At 41.8% G+C, this 18,058-nt stretch overlaps 1 protein-coding gene across 1 annotated transcript in view; it reads right to left on the bottom strand.

Moving 5' to 3' along the window:
* The window catches only part of CCDC81 (coiled-coil domain containing 81), a 136,994-nt gene that overhangs the window by 29,658 nt on the left and 89,278 nt on the right, over positions 1–18,058 (bottom strand). The window contains exons 9-12 of the mRNA XM_082246822.1: positions 12,984–13,098; positions 9,603–9,749; positions 5,260–5,367; positions 987–1,156 (exon numbers count right to left, since the gene is read on the bottom strand). Coding sequence (XP_082102948.1) covers positions 987–1,156; positions 5,260–5,367; positions 9,603–9,749; positions 12,984–13,098 — 540 coding nt within the window. The remainder of the gene's footprint in view (positions 1–986; positions 1,157–5,259; positions 5,368–9,602; positions 9,750–12,983; positions 13,099–18,058) is intronic.

Raw genomic sequence — 18,058 nt, 5'->3', positions numbered from 1 at the left:
CCCCCAAAGACCTTCTAAACAGCAGCCTACAAAACTTTGTGGCCAAAGGAAGCATCCACAGATGCCAACACATCCAATTTGTAGAATTTAGTTAAAGTGTGCACCAACAACCAAATGGCCGCCTTGCAAACTTGCGCCACTGGCACCTGATGCTGGAAGGCCCAAGTACGATGGTAGATCTTCCTAAAGGTAGACTTCCTAGCCTTCAGCAGTATCAGAATAACTGACCCCGGCAAACCTCTATCCTTCAACACCTGGCTTTCAACAGCCATACCGTCAAAGCCAGCAACTGTAAAGCAGGATAGAAGACAAAACCATCCACTTCTCCCAAAGCCTCCTGCTCTCTAGCTCCCTCGTCACCTCCTCGCACCATTGCCTCCAGGACATCCACAGAGACTCTCCCTTCCTCTGGAACTCCCTACCTTAATCTGCCTGACTATTTACTACTCTGTCTTCGGTCTTGTCTTTAGACAATCCCTAAAAACGCATGAACGTCTATCATGGCTCTATCTAACAACTAAACTTTTTCTTTCTACTCATCCCCACACAGTTATTACCTTTTGTATTGCTCATCCCTTTAAGATTGTAAACTCTCACAGGCAGGACTCTCTTAACCCATTTGTCTTGATTTGTACTGTGACTATAAAAACATTTGGAACTATATGTGAAGTCACTCCACTCCACCAAGGCAACGTGTGGCTCCTTAAAGCAGTATTAAACCCAAAAATGAAATTGTTATATTTTGCAGCTTACCAATTCTTAAATGTGGTGGCTGCATTTGTTTTCTTTCTTTCGATAGACAGCTCATGACCCCCCAGTGTGTGACTGCGCCAAACCATAAAATGGTAGCTGCTCAAATCAATGTATACGTCAAATGTAGCTGCATATAGGTAAGGTGATAGACCCAGAAAATCAACAGCTAAGTCATGTAATGTCAGAGGTTGCATTATGTGATGTTTAAGATGTTAAATAAATAGGACATTTACTCATCAGCAAGTTGAATCTGTTCCAGTCTGCCCAGCAATTCCTGGTCCTGCTTCTCTTTTTCCTCCTTTCCACGTCTGTCCGCCATCTGCTTAGTCAACGACTGGTAATATTGGTCCTGTTTTATTAATGCTGGAGGGGTCAGAGGCCTCTTCTGAAAAATGTATGATCTCTAGGAATAAGAGGCATAAAGTGAAAATAGTGATTGTTAAGAAACAGAAGTGTGAATCATGCTTTATATTAAAGCCTAATCTAAAGATATGGTAAATACGGTAAACAATTCGGTGTGGTGATTTGACCATGTTGACCAAAATTGTGTAACATGAGGCCATATTGGAGGAAGAATTTCTGGCATTTAACCCCTCACCCTACCCTCCCCTTTATTTGATGTCACGGCCTGCAGACTTTTTTTTGGATCTTGAGAGAACCCCAGCACTGGTCAGCTGATCAGAAAGGTCCTGTTCATGCTGGAAGCAGAATAAGGATTCCACTTCTGGTGCACAGTAGAAGGGTGAAGGCCTGGGAATGTTACATGACCGCAGATTTGGATGAGTAAAGGGCACATTTAGGTTAGGTTATTTTTATTTTAATGCCAGGATTTGGTTGCAGGGAAATTGAGACAGGTGGGGGGTTTTAAGGGGAGGAGCCTGGAGATCAGTTATAAATGGTAAATGTACCTTCAGACAAAATACACTTACTAATCCTAGACTTCCTGAGCTACACTAACCTCAGCCAACTGCATACTTAACCAAGTACGACAGGAGCAGCCCGCTTCAATGTTTACATCTTGCTTGCCAAAGCATTCCTCACGGTTCACCACATAGGGAGCCCCTATAGACTTGTATAGGGCCATCTCCCAAGGGTTTCGAATTTTAGGAGATGGCACTAGTGACAGACCCAATCAGAACAGGGGCTTTTGGAGGGGATTAGGAGCTAGCATCCTACCCACTGATTATGGCCCATGGAGGAGACTTTTGTCTGCTTCTTGCGGTCAGAGCATGGAAAAGAGCTCAGTTCAGCCTCTGACCCTATGAAGAGAGTAGATCATTCTCTAATGATGGACATCAATGTGATGAACGCTGAGAGCGAAGGCTTGGATTAATTCTCTGAGAAAAGACAACAAGGCTTCCCTTCTGGAGGGGATAAATTAATCTTGTACAGGTTAATGGTCAGAGGAAATATGGTTGCCCTCCTGCAGACTGGGTTAAGAAGCTCCTCCACTTGGGATAGAAATATTTATGAAAACACTCCCTCAAGAAATCTATGAAGATAAATGAATTCCACTTTTTCAGACTGCTGAAACATTGTATGAGTTTTGTCTCACAGACTATTGTAGACTGTTGACAGACTGTCTGGGACTAATCAAAGCTTGGTTATTTGCTTGTTGATTAACTTACTGTTAATTAGATCACTGTTAGCTGTTGACTGTTAAATACAGTGGGTACGGAAAGTATTCAGACCCCCTTAAATTTTTCACTCTTTGTTATATTGCAGCCATTTGCTAAAATCATTTAGGTTCATTCTTCTTCCTCATGAATGTACACATAGCACCCCATACTGACAGAAAAACACAGAATTGTTGACATTGTTGCAGATTTATTAAAAAAGAAAAACTGAAATATCACATGGTCCTAAGTATTCAGACCCTTTGCTGTGACACTCATATTTTTAACTCAGGTGCTTTCCATTTCTTCTGATCATCCTTGAGATGGTTCTACACCTTCATTTGAGTCCAGCTGTGTTTGATTATACTGATTGGACTTGATTAGGAAAGCCACACACCTGTCTATATAAGACCTTCCAGATCACAATGCATGTCAGAGCAAATGAGAATCATGAGGTCAAAGGAACTGCCTGAAGAGCTCAGAGACAGAATTGTGGCAAGGCACAGATCTGGCCAAGGTTACAAAAAGATTTCTGCTGCACTTAAGGTTCCTAAGAGCACAGTGGCCTCCATAATCCTCAAATGGAAGACGTTTGGGACGACCAGAACCCTTCCTAGAGCTGGCCGTCCGGCCAAACTGAGCTATCGGGGGAGAAGAGCCTTGGTGAGAGAGGTAAAGAAGAACCCAAAGATCACTGTGGCTGAGCTCCAGAGATGCAGTCAGGAGATGGGAGAAAGTTGTAGAAAGTCAACCATTACTGCAGCCCTCCACCAGTCGGGGCTTTATGGCAGAGTGGCCCGACGGAAGCCTCTCCTCAGTGTAAGACACATGAAAGCCTGCATGGAGTTTGCTAAAAAACACCTGAAGGACTCCAAGATGGTGAGAAATAAGATTCTCTGGTCTGATGAGACCAAAATAGAACTTTTTGGCCTTAATTCTAAGCGGTATGTGTGGAGAAAACCAGGCACTGCTCATCACCTGTCCAATACAGTCCCAACAGTGAAGCATGGTGGTGGCAGCATCATGCTGTGGGGGTGTTTTTCAGCTGCAGGGACAGGACGACTGGTTGCAATCGAGGGAAAGATGAATGCGGCCAAGTACAGGGATATCCTGGACAAAAACCTTCTCCAGAGTGCTCTGGACCTCAGACTGGGCCGAAGGTTTACCTTCCAACAAGACAATGACCCTAAGCACACAGCTAAAATAACGAAGGAGTGGCTTCACAACAACTCCGTGACTGTTCTTGAATGGCCCAGCAGGAGCCCTGACTTAAACCCAATTGAGCATCTCTGGAGAGACCAAAAAATGGCTGTCCACCAACGTTTACCATCCAACCTGACAGAACTGGAGAGGATCTGCAAGGAGGAATGGCAGAGGATCCCCAAATCCAGGTGTGAAAGACTTATTGCATCTTTCCCAAAAAGACTCCTGGCTGTATTAGATCAAAAGGGGGCTTCTACTAAATACTGAGCAAAGGGTCTGAATACTTAGGACCATGTGATATTTCAGTTTTTCTTTTTTAATAAATCTGCAACAATGTCAACAATTCTGTGTTTTTCTGTCAGTATGGGGTGCTATGTGTACATTCATGAGGAAGAAGAATGAACCTAAATGATTTTAGCAAATGGCTGCAATATAACAAAGAGTGAAAAATTTAAGGGGGTCTGAATACTTTCCGTACCCACTGTAGATGTACTGATATTACTGTTTACAGTTTGCATTGTTTAGGATAATGTGATCAAGCTCCTATATGAGTTTTTTGTGGTATAAATTCTGTGTGAGTTTCCAATAAAGCATTCCAGTGTGCACCTAAGCTATTATCATCTTGTTCTTGGGTGCAATTCTCAGCTATAATACCTGGTTCCAGAGCGGAGGAGGCTATATCTTGGCAGACGCACTCAGGCTGGGTGCCATGCGGTCGGTCACAGCACTATACAGATCCCTGAGGTCTCACTACATAGGCTCAACAAGGTCAGGAAGGTTCAGTGATGTAAACAATGGAGCAGTGGCTGCTCAGGTAAGTAAATAGCTGAGGCACAGGGGGGTGGATAGTTTAGGTCAGTAGGGCTAGGCCGGGTGACTTATTTTGTCTGAAATCACACTAGCCCTTTAAAGTGGCCCTATTATTAAAATAAAAATGCCAATCAAGTTTACCTGCAAAATAAAATATTGAATACTTTCCTTTTCACTGCTGAAATCTGCTAGGAAACCGACACTCCCGGGAGCGTCAATCCCTTTGGCCCTCTGAACTCCCATTAACCTTCAAATATGACTGAATGATGCAATAGTCACTGGGAGAAACCAGTGAGCACCTCAGGAGTGTTGAGGACCCACGGACATCAACACTCCTGGAAATGTTGGTTTCCCAGCTGAGGCTTTCTTTTTAACCATGCAGTATTCTGGCAGTGGAGGCAAAGTATGTATTCACTCCTACATGTTCACTTGCTTGGGCATTATTTTTTTATGTCAGGATAATTTTAAGCTGATTACCTGAATATCTAATAAGCACATAGTGAAAAGGTTACATAGTGAAAAGGCTACATACTACTTTTATTTATCTTTTTATTGCAATCTTACTAAAAACTAGAGAAATCCTTTTCATTCAAATACCACAAATGACTCATCTGTGCTTTAATCAATAATACTAATGGGTCTTGGTGTCAATGGGGGAGATTTACTAAAACTGGAGTGTGCAAAAACTGGTGAAGCTCTGCAAAGAAAACAATCAGCTTCCATGCACAGCTGAACCAGATTCTATGTGCTCTAGTTTTAGTAAATGTCCCCAATGTTTCAGTGGCATGCAGTCACCCTTCATTTCAGTTTAGCCCTGCCAGTATCATTATGGGATCAGAAAGAGTCACACTGACAAACAGAATATCAATGTGCTCACATAAAAATCTGTGTTCCTGGCATTGCGTTCATTCCTGATGGCTTCTGCGACCCCCATGTTGTACGCTGTGTCTTTTTGACTTTGTTCTCGAATTGCTTGAGATGTCATCTGTATAGAAAGAAAAAGTAGAAATTTGAAGACTTCAATATAGCAAAACCTACAAGAGTGAGTAGGCTGCTAGAAATATCTGTGCTCTAGCAATGACATTATGATCAACACTACTTTACATTAAAGAAATGTGATCCGTAGTTAACCAGTGTGGAAGAGTTTTTCACACTATTTTTCTATCATTACTAAAAATAAATGTTAATGAAGACTTTATTTTTTGGGGTTTGGATTACTTCAGTTAATGTTAGGCTTAGGTTTTAGCAGGTGAAGTGTTGGTGGAAGCTAATTGTTAAGGGCTCCTTTTAGGGGTGAGGTTTAATGGTAAGGTCAGGGTTAAAACTTATATGTAGGTGTAACTCTTTATCCAGGTTTTCAAGATAGAGTGGGTATAGGAAAATAATCACCCCCCCACTTTAGAATACTCACATTTAGTTGCTTTGCAGCCTGAAATGAAGACAGACACTGTGTTTGTTTTATCCAGCTGTATTTACTAATGCAAATTATAATGTCCAATAAAACACAACTTGTCAGGAAAAAAAAAAGTTCAAAAACAGAATAACTGAGTTGGAAAAAGGACCCCCCCCCCCTTATGTCAGTATTTTGTTGGACCACATTTTGCTTTAATTCCACCATTTAGTCTGTTGGGATGTCTCTACTAACTTTGCACATCTAGACTTTACAATATTTGCCCACTCTTCTTTGCAGAACTGCTCATGTTCAGTTAAATTTGATGGTGATTGTTTGTGGACTGCAGTCTTCAAGTCATTCCACAGATTTTTAATTGGGTTTAAGTCTGGGCCAAGTAATTCAATGTTAGTCTTATCTGACCAACTTAAACGCACCTTGAAGATTCTGAGGCCACATGGAAAAAGGTGTTATGGTCAGATGAGACTAAAATTAGGATTTTGGCTTCAACACCAAATAATGTCTGGGGTAAATCCAATACAGCTCACCATCCAAATAACGCACTTACTACAGTAAAGCATGGAGGTGGTCATATCCTGTTATGGGGGTGTTTCTCTGCAGCAGGGACTGGAGCACTTGTCAGGATAGAAGGAAAATGGATGGGGCAAAATACTGTCAAATTATTCAGGAAAATTTGCTGCCCTTTGCCAGAAAGTCAATGGGAAGAAGGTCTTCAAAACTCGTAATTCTGTTTTCTCACATTTTGGTGCTTTATTATTCACTTGGATGTTATACGTTGCACTAGTAAAAACAGCTGGATAAAACAAAATACTGTGTCTGTCTTCATTTCAGGCTGCAATGCAACAAAATGTGATTAATTTTTTTAAGGGGGGGGGGTGAATTATTTTCTATACCCATTGTATATCCAGGTTTCAGAGAAGCATATGCCCATATCCAGGCGACGTCTCTTTCAGGGAAGGCCTTGCATATTTCAGCAGGACAATGTTAAACCGCACACTGCATCTATAACAACAGCGTGGCTTCATAATAGAAGATTCTGGGTGCCTACACGCTTACCAACTGCCTCACACAGGAGTACAGCGGTAGAGTGGCTCTTCTGCGCTAGATCATGTATTTAATACATGATCCAGCATTTGCAAGTAGGAGGCACGTGTGTGCCCGCTGCGCCGACTGTACTGTCATTAGTCTAAGCATGAGCCAATCAGTGGGTTCCAGCCAATGATCGCAAGCCGAGACCCGCTGATTGATGAAGAGGTTGACAGGACAGAGCTCTGTGAAAGAAAAAAAATCACAGAACCCTGTCCTGTCAGCAGGGATGTGCTGGTTTCTGTTTCCCTGCAAAGCAGGGAATAAAAACCAGCACATACCTTAGTAATAACAGCACACAGTAAATGTAAAAAGCACTGTTAGGCACACATTTAACCCTTTGATCACCCTAGATGTTCACCCCTATCATGGCCACTGTCATTAGTACAGTGACCGTGTACTCTATATTTTTAGCACTGATCACTGTATTAGTGTCACTGGTTCCCACAAAGTGTCAGTTAGTGTCAAATTGGCCGCCATAGTATCACAGTCCTGCTATAAGTTGCCGATCACCGCCATTACTAGTTTAAAAAAATATAAATAAATAAAAATGACAGTATATATACCATAGTTTGTAGACACTATACTTTTCGTGCAAACCAATCAATATAAGCTTATTATATGGATTTCTTTTTTACCAAAAATATGTAGCAGAATACATATTGACAGGAGGGAAGGCATGAACCTTGTGTTCCTGTAAAGCTGGAATATGGATAAATGCCTTCCCCTAGTAAAAGTACCTCCCACACTGAGAAAACACTGGTTATGCACAAATTCAACCCTTTGATCGCCCCTGATGTTAACTCCCTCCAGTGACAGTGCATATTTTTAGCACTGATCTCTGTATTAGTGTCACTGGTTCCCACAATGTGTCAGTTAGTGTCAGATTGCCCGCCATAGTGTCGCAGTCCCGCTATAAGTTGCTGATCACTGCCATTACTAGTATAAAAAAAAAAAAATTCCAGTATATATACCATAGTTTGTAGACGCTATAACTTTCTTGCAAACCAATCAATATACGCTTATTATAAGTTTTTTTTTTTTACAAAAAATATGTAGCAGAATACATATTGGCGCACACTTTTTTGAAGAAATTCAATTTTTTAAATTTCTTTGTTGGATACGTTTTATGGCAGAAAGTAAAAAATATGTTTCTTTTTTTCAAAATGTTTAGTCTTTTTTTGTTTATAGCACAAAAAAACCAGTTGTGATCACATAGCACCAAAAGAAAGCTCTATTTGTGTGAAAAAATGTAATTTGGGTACAGTGTTGCATGATCGCTCAATTACTAATTACAGTAACGCAGTTCCAAAAAGCAAATAAATGGCCCTGGACTGTTAGAATACTATATCAGGCAACAATTGGACAATATTCCTCCCCCAAAAATACAGCAACTGGTCTTATCAGTTCCCAGATATTTACAGAGTGTTGTTAAGAGAAGAGGGGATGCTGCAACATGATAAACATGGCCCTGTCCCAACTTTTTCAGACCTGCTGCTGCCATCAATTTCAGAATTGACCTTATTTTCTTCTTAAAATTGTACATTTTCTCAGTTTAACCACTTGCCGACCGCCGCACGACTATCTACGTCGGCGGTCAGCCCCTCACAGGCAAACTAACGTAGGGCTACGTCGCTTGCTTGTGAGGGTCTAGGGAGCGAGCGCGCGCCCCCGGAGGCGCGCTCCCGCTCCCGTGTGGTCACGGACCCCCCCCCCGCGCGTGTGACCAGCGGACCCGATGTCCGCCGGCCACTCGGCGATCGGCGGGGGAGAGGGAGAATGTCAGGCAGCTTGTGTAAACAAGCCACCTGTCATTCTCCTCGCTGTAAAGACACTGATCACATGGATCTACTACGTAGATCCGTTGATCAGTGTCCTTACAGCTCAAGCCACAGCCAATCACAGTAGAAAGCACGCCCCTAGAGACACACACAGCCCCTCCCTCCCAAATAAAGTTAACCCCTTCACTACCAGTGTATTTTTACAGTAACAGTGCATATATATAGCACTGATTACTGTAGAAATGTCACTGGTAACCCCAAAAGTGTCAAAAATGTCAGTCAAGGGTCCGATCTGTCCGCCGCAATGTCGCAGTACCGCAAAAAAAATAGCAGATCGCCGCCATTACGCGTTAAAAAAAAAAACAACAAAAATGACAAAAATCTTTCCCTTTGTTAGTAAACGCGATAACTTTTGCGCAAACCAATCAAAATACGCTTTTTGCGATTTTTTTTTACCAAACATAGGTAGCATAAAACAAATTGGCCGAAAATGTTAAAAAATTTTGATTTTTACATTTTTTTGGGGGGGAATTTCATATAAAAAAATGTGAAAAATATTGCTATTTTTGCAAAATTGACGCTCTTTTTTTGTTTATAGCGCGTGATCAAAAAATCGCACAGGTGATCAAATACCACCAAAAGAAAGCTCTGTTTGTGGGAAAAAAGGACGCCAAATTCGTTTAGGTACAGCGTCGCACGACCGCGCAATTGTCCGTTAAAGTCACGCAGTGCCGAATCGCAAAATACCCCCTGGTCGGAATGGGGGTAAAATCTTCCGGGGCTTAAGTGGTTAAACATTTGATACATTTTCTATTGTGAATAAAATATGGTTTAATGAGATTTGAAAATCATTGCATTGTGTTTACACGATACAGATTTTACACAGCGTTCCAACTCTTCTGGAATTGGGGTTGTATGTTATGATAGTATTGTACGTAATACCTGCGACTTTAGTATGGCCTCTTGGTCTTTCATATGCTGGTATTGCTGTAATATTCTCTCCTCCTCCTTTTCTTTCAGTTTTCTCTCCTCTGTGAAGTACACCGGGATATTTTTCTGGGCCCTCTGTAGACACAAGTAGCACAGTTCCTAGGAAAAGAGACAACAAAAAGACTGCTGTGAACTACATGTGGCTAATATAGCAAATATTTAGGTGCTGTCCACAAATCACTTTGCATTTTTTTTTTTGTTTGTGACCCAGTCAGATGAATGCGATAGGCTTCATTCACTAAGATGGAGGAGTTATTGTACATTACTACTTACATAGTTGGTAAGGTTGAATAAAGACACCTTTTAATCCAGTTTAACGATTGTGTGTGTTTATGTTGCTACCAATTTCCATATCCCTGCACATTATGTTTGCTGAGAAGCACATCTAAACATTTTTTGAATTTTTCTACATTCTCCACTGATACTACCAACTGTGGAAGAAAGTTCCATATCTTTACCACTCTAAAAGTTAAAGAACCTCTAAGGATCCTTTCACATGGGTGTGCCATCTGTCTGTTTTTCTTCCATCCATTGACGGAGTAAGTGAACCTAAACAGATGTACAGGCAGTCCGTTTTTGCATTGGTTGTTAGGAACCCACCGGCATCCTAACAACCAGAGACTCATGAAAACAATTTGTTCACCTCCTCCTGCCAGTCCTGCAAGGTAGGGCATCTGCTCTGTTTCCAGAATCGGGGGAATTTAACTCTTTGCAGCATTCAGAAGAAAAGATGTCACATTCTGCTTATATGATTTTAAGGAGCTAGGGGTGGCGTGGAAGAGGTAATGTAGAGGGGTAAATTCAATGGGTTTAAATGTAGTTTTCCGTATACTGTACATGGGGAAATCTCTACTGGGGGCACCCCCTCTCCAACATCCAGAGTCTGCCATAGGGAAAATTTGCGTTCATCTCTTGGGCGTTTTGTACCACAGTGAGAGGAATTTATATCACATTTCCTGAGTTTTGGTGCTTATAGAGGAAACATGAGATAGCGTAATTATTTTCTGTATTTGAGGTGGCGAGAAACTAATTCCTAATTCGGATTCCCATTCTCTTATGAAATACGGAAGAGAATGAGTATCAGCCTCCAATAAGAGCCTGTACATTTGTGGCCGGAGGTGTTTAGGGTCATCCACATTATGGCATCTAGATTCAAACTCAGTGAGAGAATCGAGTGCTCGTAGTTTAGGTTGCAATTTTTGCAGGAAGTTGTGGATTTGCCTATGTCGTCAGGCGAACCCACCGTGAGTGCGTTGCACCGGTCCTAAGGGCAAAATACGACCCGTCAGAGCCAAGGATGAGCAGCTGATAGTTACATTACCACCCAGGATTTAAAAAAAGGAAACATCCTCTCCGGGTACAAACCAGGGGAATCCACCTAAAGCGACCAAAGAGGATGTCAAGGGGGCTAGCTCACCATTCATGTTTATCCATTCCCAAATTTTAAGGGTGCCGAAAATTAAGGGGGAGGTCCAGTCCGAATGGTCTTGTACCATAGCCAGAATCCATGGGGCACCTGCAAGATTACAATCGTCTATGGTTTTTCAAGTGGGACCCATAGCTTATCTGATTATCTGTTATGATGCCAATTGAAAATGCGGACTAACGCTATGGCCTTATAGTATAGGTTAATATCTGGGAGACTCAGACCAACGTCCTCTTTCCAGCATCGTAGGATAGAGTAAGCCAATCTGGGGTGTTGACCTTGCCAGACAAAAAATGTAAACAGCTTACGAATGCGGCCAAAGAAAGTTGGAGGCAAAGAAATGAGAACCATATATAAAAAGTTACAGAATTCTCGGGAAAGTATTCATCTTAAGCACATTGTCTCGGCCTAGCCAGGTAAAGGTAGAATTATGCTAGGATTTTAAATCTCGGTCTAGAGTCTGTAGTAATTGTCTATGATTATGGGAAAGTTATGGGAGTAAAGCAGTTGAGAGTCCAGGGAAATACGAACTCTCGAATATGGCAAAGTGTGTAATTGCCAGGGAAATGTAACATTTGCCTTAAGTTGTGACTTCATTCCTTCTGGAATAGTGACCGGGAGTATTTCCAATCTACTAAAGTTGATGCGGAAGTTAGAGAGTTGTCCATATCGATGCATCTTAGCTATCAGAATCGGTAAAGCGGTGATGGGTTGTGAGATGTAGAAAAGAATATCATTGGTGTATGGTGAAAGTTTATGCTCTGTTGAGCCCACACGGACACCTCATACATCCCCAATTTGACAAATATTTCACAGAAAGGCTTCTAATACTAAGGCAAAAATTAAAGGACACAACAAGGATCCCTGTCTGGTGCCATTACGGATTGGAAAGGGATGGGAAAAGACACCATTGACCATCACTCTAGCTTCTGGTTGGTGATAGAGTGCTGAGATCCAACCCCTCATTTTTTCTTCCAGTACCAGTGGTTGCAGGGTCTCCTCCTTAAACAGTCAATCCACCCTGTCAAATGCCTTTTCAGCATAAGTAGATAGAATAAGACAGGGGGATTGGGAAGGTCCACGTCTAAACCAATGGAGTATATTGAGCGCCCTAATAGTGTTATCTCAGGCCTCTCTTCCTATTATAAATCCTGTATGATCAGGGTGGATTCAAAAACTTAAAATGTATTTTATTGGGATTTTATGTGATAGACCAATACAAAGTGGCACATAATTGTTAAGTGGAAGGAAAAAGATAAATGGTTTTCAAAATTTTTTGCATGACTCCAGGCCTAAACCCTATTGAGCATCTGTGGGGCATCTTCAAACGGAAGGTGGAGGAGCGCAAGTTCTCTAACCTCCACTGTCTCCGTGATGCCGTCATGGAGGAGTAGAAGAGGACTCCAGTGGCAACCTGTGAAGCTCTGGTGAACTCCATGTCCAAGAGGGTTAAGGCAGTGCTGGAAAGTAATGATGGCCACACAAAATATTGACATTTTGGGCCCAATTTGGACATTTTCACCTAGGGGGTGTACTCAGTTTAGTTGCCAGTGGTTTAGACATTAATGGCTGTGTGTTGAGTTATTTTGAGGGTACAGCAAATTTACACTGTTTTACAAGCTGTACACTCACTACTTTACATATTAGCAAAGTGTCATTTCTTCAGTGTTGTCACATGAAAGATATAATAAAATATTTACAAAAATGTGAGGGGATGTACTCACTTTTGTGAGATACTTATGTGTAGATTTTTAAGTTGATTATGTTTAGTATAATGTTTTTTTTTAACTGCACGAATTTTGAGCATTTATGATTGGTTTGCACTTTTGTATATGATAAGTGTGATTATTTATTATGTATTTGAGTTGTGCTACACTAATTTCATGTTATTATTCTATGAACAGTACCTGCCCTGCACGACAGTGATCCAGACAGGCAGGAGAAGTTGTTGTCCTCAGGATATTCATATGGCTCAATTCAGGATCAGGTCTTGAGAAGTTCATAGAGAGTGAAGATCCTAATCTGCAATACAAACAAACCAGAGTGCAGTTAAACTCCTCTGCGTCCTGCGTAAAATCTTTAAGCGCTTTCCATTCTTAGAAGCTCCTGAAATATTATTTTTATACAGGATATATAAATCGCCGACAATTTGTGCAACAGTTTACAAACTAGAGGGAGACAGCACAGTGGCAATACAATTCAAGACAAGAGAGATAAGAGGACCTGCTCGCTTATAATCTAAACCAATGGTCTTCAAACTGCGTCCCAGGGGCCGGATGTGGATCTTTTGCTTGCCTTTATCTGTCCTTTGAGGCAATATTCCACCAACTGACACAGATAAGGGGGCACCATTTCTCTTGCAGACACCATCAATTGAGCACTATGCTTCTAATTGTTACCAACAATGAGGCATTATTTCTTCCGATAAAAACAATGATGGAGCACTGATACAAGGGCATATTCTACTCCAAATGGCCTCAGTCCAGCCCCCCCCCCCCAAAGCCTGAAGGACAGTAAACTGGCCATTTGCTTGGAATGTTTGGAGACCCCCCGATCTAAACCAACAAAATACTCATATGAATGAACTGTTCAGTGATTGTTGTATCCAATGCAAACAGTGGAAAAGCAGAGCTGAGTGGGACCAGATATCCTAGCACACCTCTTTCTAGCATGTCACCCTTTACATTTATCATGAAGCCAGCACTTGAAGGTAGTATTGGTGGTGTGAGGGAAGAAGCCATACACTGACATTCTTAAAGAGCTGGAGTGAGGTACTATTACTTTGTGAAAGATTTAAACCCCAAAAAAGGAGTTTGTATAGCGCTTGCTTCTAATTATTCAGGGGCGAGCAATTCCTTGTTCGCACCCCAAATATTGGAATAGACAATGAAGTGGTAAAATATATATATATATATATACCATACAAAACTAAATGGTGGTGATCCAAAGATATTAACATATGGTGTACATAAATAAATACATCAAATATTAAAGTGCAAAATAGTGCCAAATAATAAGTCCCAATAAACAGTTCATAAGTGACATTGTGCGTGAATAAAGGTTTTCAGTGCCAAAATAGGAAAGTGCAAGTGTTAATTCCTCCAGTAGTCCAACTGCTGGTATATTGGGCGTGACTTGAGATAATAGGGGTTCACACTCACCAGAAATAGTGGGTCTTAGATACCATATGGCAGAAAGACCTTTCAGGCTTATGGCTTCCTGAGCCTAGCAGGTGACTGCTGGGCCTTATGGTTCCCTGTGGCTCGGGGTCGCTCCTTTAGGTAGTAAAATGATCCTCCAGGTCCGGTGGTTAGGGAAAAATAAAAGTGCTCCAATAGTACAGTACCATTAAAAAGTAGCTTTTATTAAATCTTGCTGATAAAACGTAGAAAGGAGTTCAAATAGTTTAAAAACGCTTGCTGTGGGTCATGCCTATGGATGGAGAGCGGTGACTGCTGGCTTGCGTTTCACCAGGCTACCCAAAGCGTGCAGCGTGCGTTCCACCTGACGCGCGTTTCGTCAGAGCGTATGACGTCTTCAGAGGTCATACGCTCTGACGAAACGTGCGTCGGTTATTTGTGTGACTGATTTAAAACAGAAGAGAAGCATCTGGTATGGGGTTGAGCATATCAAAATGTAGGTAACCTGAAGTGTGCAGGTTTACTCATCAACACTAACTGAAGTGCCAAGCCTCCTGGAAGAGGGTTTGAATGCTAGGCCAGATATGGTCTTGATGTCACAACAAAAAACAAAAGAGGGCGCACCAGCTTAGTGTATTATCCCACAGCATTTATTTAAGATCAACAAAAATAATATTCGTGGATTAAAATTGCTCGTCGAGCTACTCACTTATAGCCCAGTAGTCCTATACTTGTCACACTCCAGAATTACGGGGACCTCACCGGGATCTTTTAATAAATAAATGCTGTGGGATAATGCACTAAGCTGGTGCACCCTCTTTTGTTTGTTTTTTTGTCACACCTATGCGCAGGTGACATTCTGTCATTAATGGTCTTGATGTTATAGGGTTTTGACTTTGGCTGTCCTGCTGCAAAGTGAACAATGGAGGTCATTCGATTGACACAAGTGTCATTCATAGAATGTCCTTCATTTTTTTTTAATGAATGTAAAGCCTTCTCTGATTGGACTAGTCAATACCCCACCTTTCCACCTCATCCAATCAGAGAACACCTATGCAGCAGGGCAGTCGCTCAGCACAGGACCTGCAAGACTGCGAAAATCAGTGCACAAGCGGTCCTCAGGTTACAAACAAGATGGGGACTGTAGGTTTGTTCTTAAAGCGGAGTTCCGGGCACAAAAACAATATTTTTTTTTGTGCCCGTCCGCTAGTTCAGCCTAACCTGAAAAGGAATTGGATAGTTAGATTTTTTTTTTAAAAAACTCACCTTGTAATTGACGATCGTAAATACTCACCTCAGGGTACTTCCTCCCTCGGAACCGCGGCTCACCCCGTCACTTCCTGCGCTGCGATGATTCCTGGGAGCTAAACGTCATCGCTCCCAGGAATCAATGCGACGGCACTGGCCCCGCTCGTCACTTCCGGGCGACGCCGAATTCCCCTGCTAAACAGCTTCTGGGCATGCCCAGAAGCTGTTTAGGAATGCGGCGCCGCGCCGGAAGTGACGAAAGGGGCCGGTGCGGCACATTCTGGGAGAAGAAGACGCGGAAGAAGACGCAGAAGAGGACAGCGCCGGCTTCAGCTGCCCACAAGAGAGATGGAAACGCTGTGGAAGAAATTTTATAAGTAAGTATTTCTTCTAAAAGGTAAGTGCGAACCGGGACAGATCAGAGGCTAGCCATTGTGGAATGTGCTAGCCCTGACTGTCCCGGGGGTATGTTCATTAAAAAATGACATCTGTGCCCGGAACTCCGCTTTAAGTCGAATTTGTTTGTAAGTCGGAACAGGTACATTTTTTAAGTTTAGCTTCAGCCAAAGGAATCGATTTCAAGGTTTTTGGATACCATAGGGAAAGGTTAACACCCCTGTACCATTTGTTTTGCTGTCTGTACCCCAGTTCAGAAGATTTCACCTCACTTTTTGTCCCTATGACAACTGTATTTTTGAAAATTTTGGGTTGTTGTGGAAACAAGGATTGGTGATAAAGCTTCAATGGAGACACCTTTTCCCATGAGAACTCTTACAGGAGTGAATTTCCCTTCCCGGGGGTAGATTTCTCCTCACTTCCTGTTGTCTCTCTCCGTTTGTAAGTAGGAGTCGTTTTTGTAAGTTGGATGTTTGTAACCCAGGGACCGCCTGTAGTAGCAGCAAGTACAGTACTACAAGGATTATCTGCTTTCACAGAGATCCTACAGGTATGACATAAGCTGGACCAATGTAACTATGCAAAAAAAGCTATACAGTAAACCCCCCTCCATTGCGGGGGTTACGTTCCGGACCCAGCCGCGAAAAGTGAAATTCCGCGAAATAGAAAAACCCTATTAAAATGCATTGTAGGCATGATTATTTTACTGTCACTGTACGTGTAGAAGCATTTTAAGGTCTTTAAACAGACTTTTAAAACAATAGAAACTCATTTAAACACATAAAAGATACTAAGAGACATAGAAAGAGCTATGGAAAACACAAAAATATTTCATTTTTAATGATTTATATAGTAAAATAACATTACAAAAAAAAACGCGAATTACCGGGACCGCAAAAACTGAACCGCGATGTAGCGGGGGATTACTGTACCTGGAATTTAGCTTTGAGTAATGAGACTCAGCATTCTTCAGAGCATCAAAGCTAAAGGACATCTGCTTGCTTGTGACATCCCAGATACAAATGATGCATAATAAACAATATCTAGGAGGCTGCAGTCTGGTGTGCAGACTTGAAAGACCCGGTTTCCATTTCACCAGGTAAGAAAACCCTATCAGTTAGCCCCCCTTCCTCCTCCACTTGCTGTCTCTGTATACACTTTTCAACATCTCACTGATAACTGATACTTTTGAATAAAACTCAGATAATCCTCTGAATCATTTAAAACCATTAAGAGAACATTTTGTCAGCAGGAATTAATAGTTTATAAGTCATTCAAGATTACAATGTTCTTGGAAATATGAACTGCTCTTGTGGTCGTGATGTGGGATTATAACATAGGCTAGTAAAAATTCATAGTTCATTGCAGCCTTCACAACTTAGACATGTATGAAACGGAGACCTCTCTTATTAATAAAGTGTTAGTAACAGTTATTAAAGCCCAACTCTAGACTCTTTTTGTTTTGGATAGAATGAAGAGGGGTTTTAATCTCCGTCAGGTTTTTCATGCTGTTTTATAAAGTTAGGACTGCAGTACACTGGGGTGCCGTGAAGTGGCCGATGCAGCTTACGCATGCATTTGCAAATGTATGAAAACTAAACCCCTTGGTTTTACATGAACTCTTAGACAAGGTCAATTTGGTTTGTTGAAGACTGGTTGGTAAATGAGCTGGGAATTTTTATTTGTTGTTTTTAGGACATGTGTCGCTCTTCCATGTGCTCTATGCTGCAAAGGCCAGTTATAGGTTGGGGTGCTTACCATTTGGTTGTACTGTTGGTAATTGGGGAGGGGATGCACTGGATACCTTCGCCGCCATTTTTCTATTGCTGGGTGTCCAGTGCGTTCCTATACCTTTAAGGAGGGGTGGGTTCCTTCCAGGCATACCTGCCCTTAATCTCTCAATTATTATATATGTGCTCCAACTCAGGAGACTCTCAAAATGATAGAGTTAGGACTGAAAAAAACTGGGGTGCCCTGACGTGGGTGCTGCAGCTTGTATTTGCAAATGTGTGCAAACCAAACCCCTTGGTTTTAATGTGAACTGTTAGACATGTCAATTTGGTTTGTTGCAAGCTGGCTGGTAAGTGAGCTGGGAGTTTTTGTTTGTTGTTTTATATGCCGTTTCCCCATTGGAGAGATTTCCTTTCACTTTACATCTCCCTATCATAAAACAGTAAGCAAGAGAAAACAAAAATAGC

This window comes from Pelophylax lessonae (assembly GCF_965119305.1).
Source record: "Pelophylax lessonae genome assembly, chromosome: 2".
In the NCBI taxonomy this organism is placed as follows: Eukaryota; Metazoa; Chordata; class Amphibia; order Anura; family Ranidae; genus Pelophylax; species Pelophylax lessonae.
This window is presented reverse-complemented; position numbering and strand designations above follow the sequence as displayed.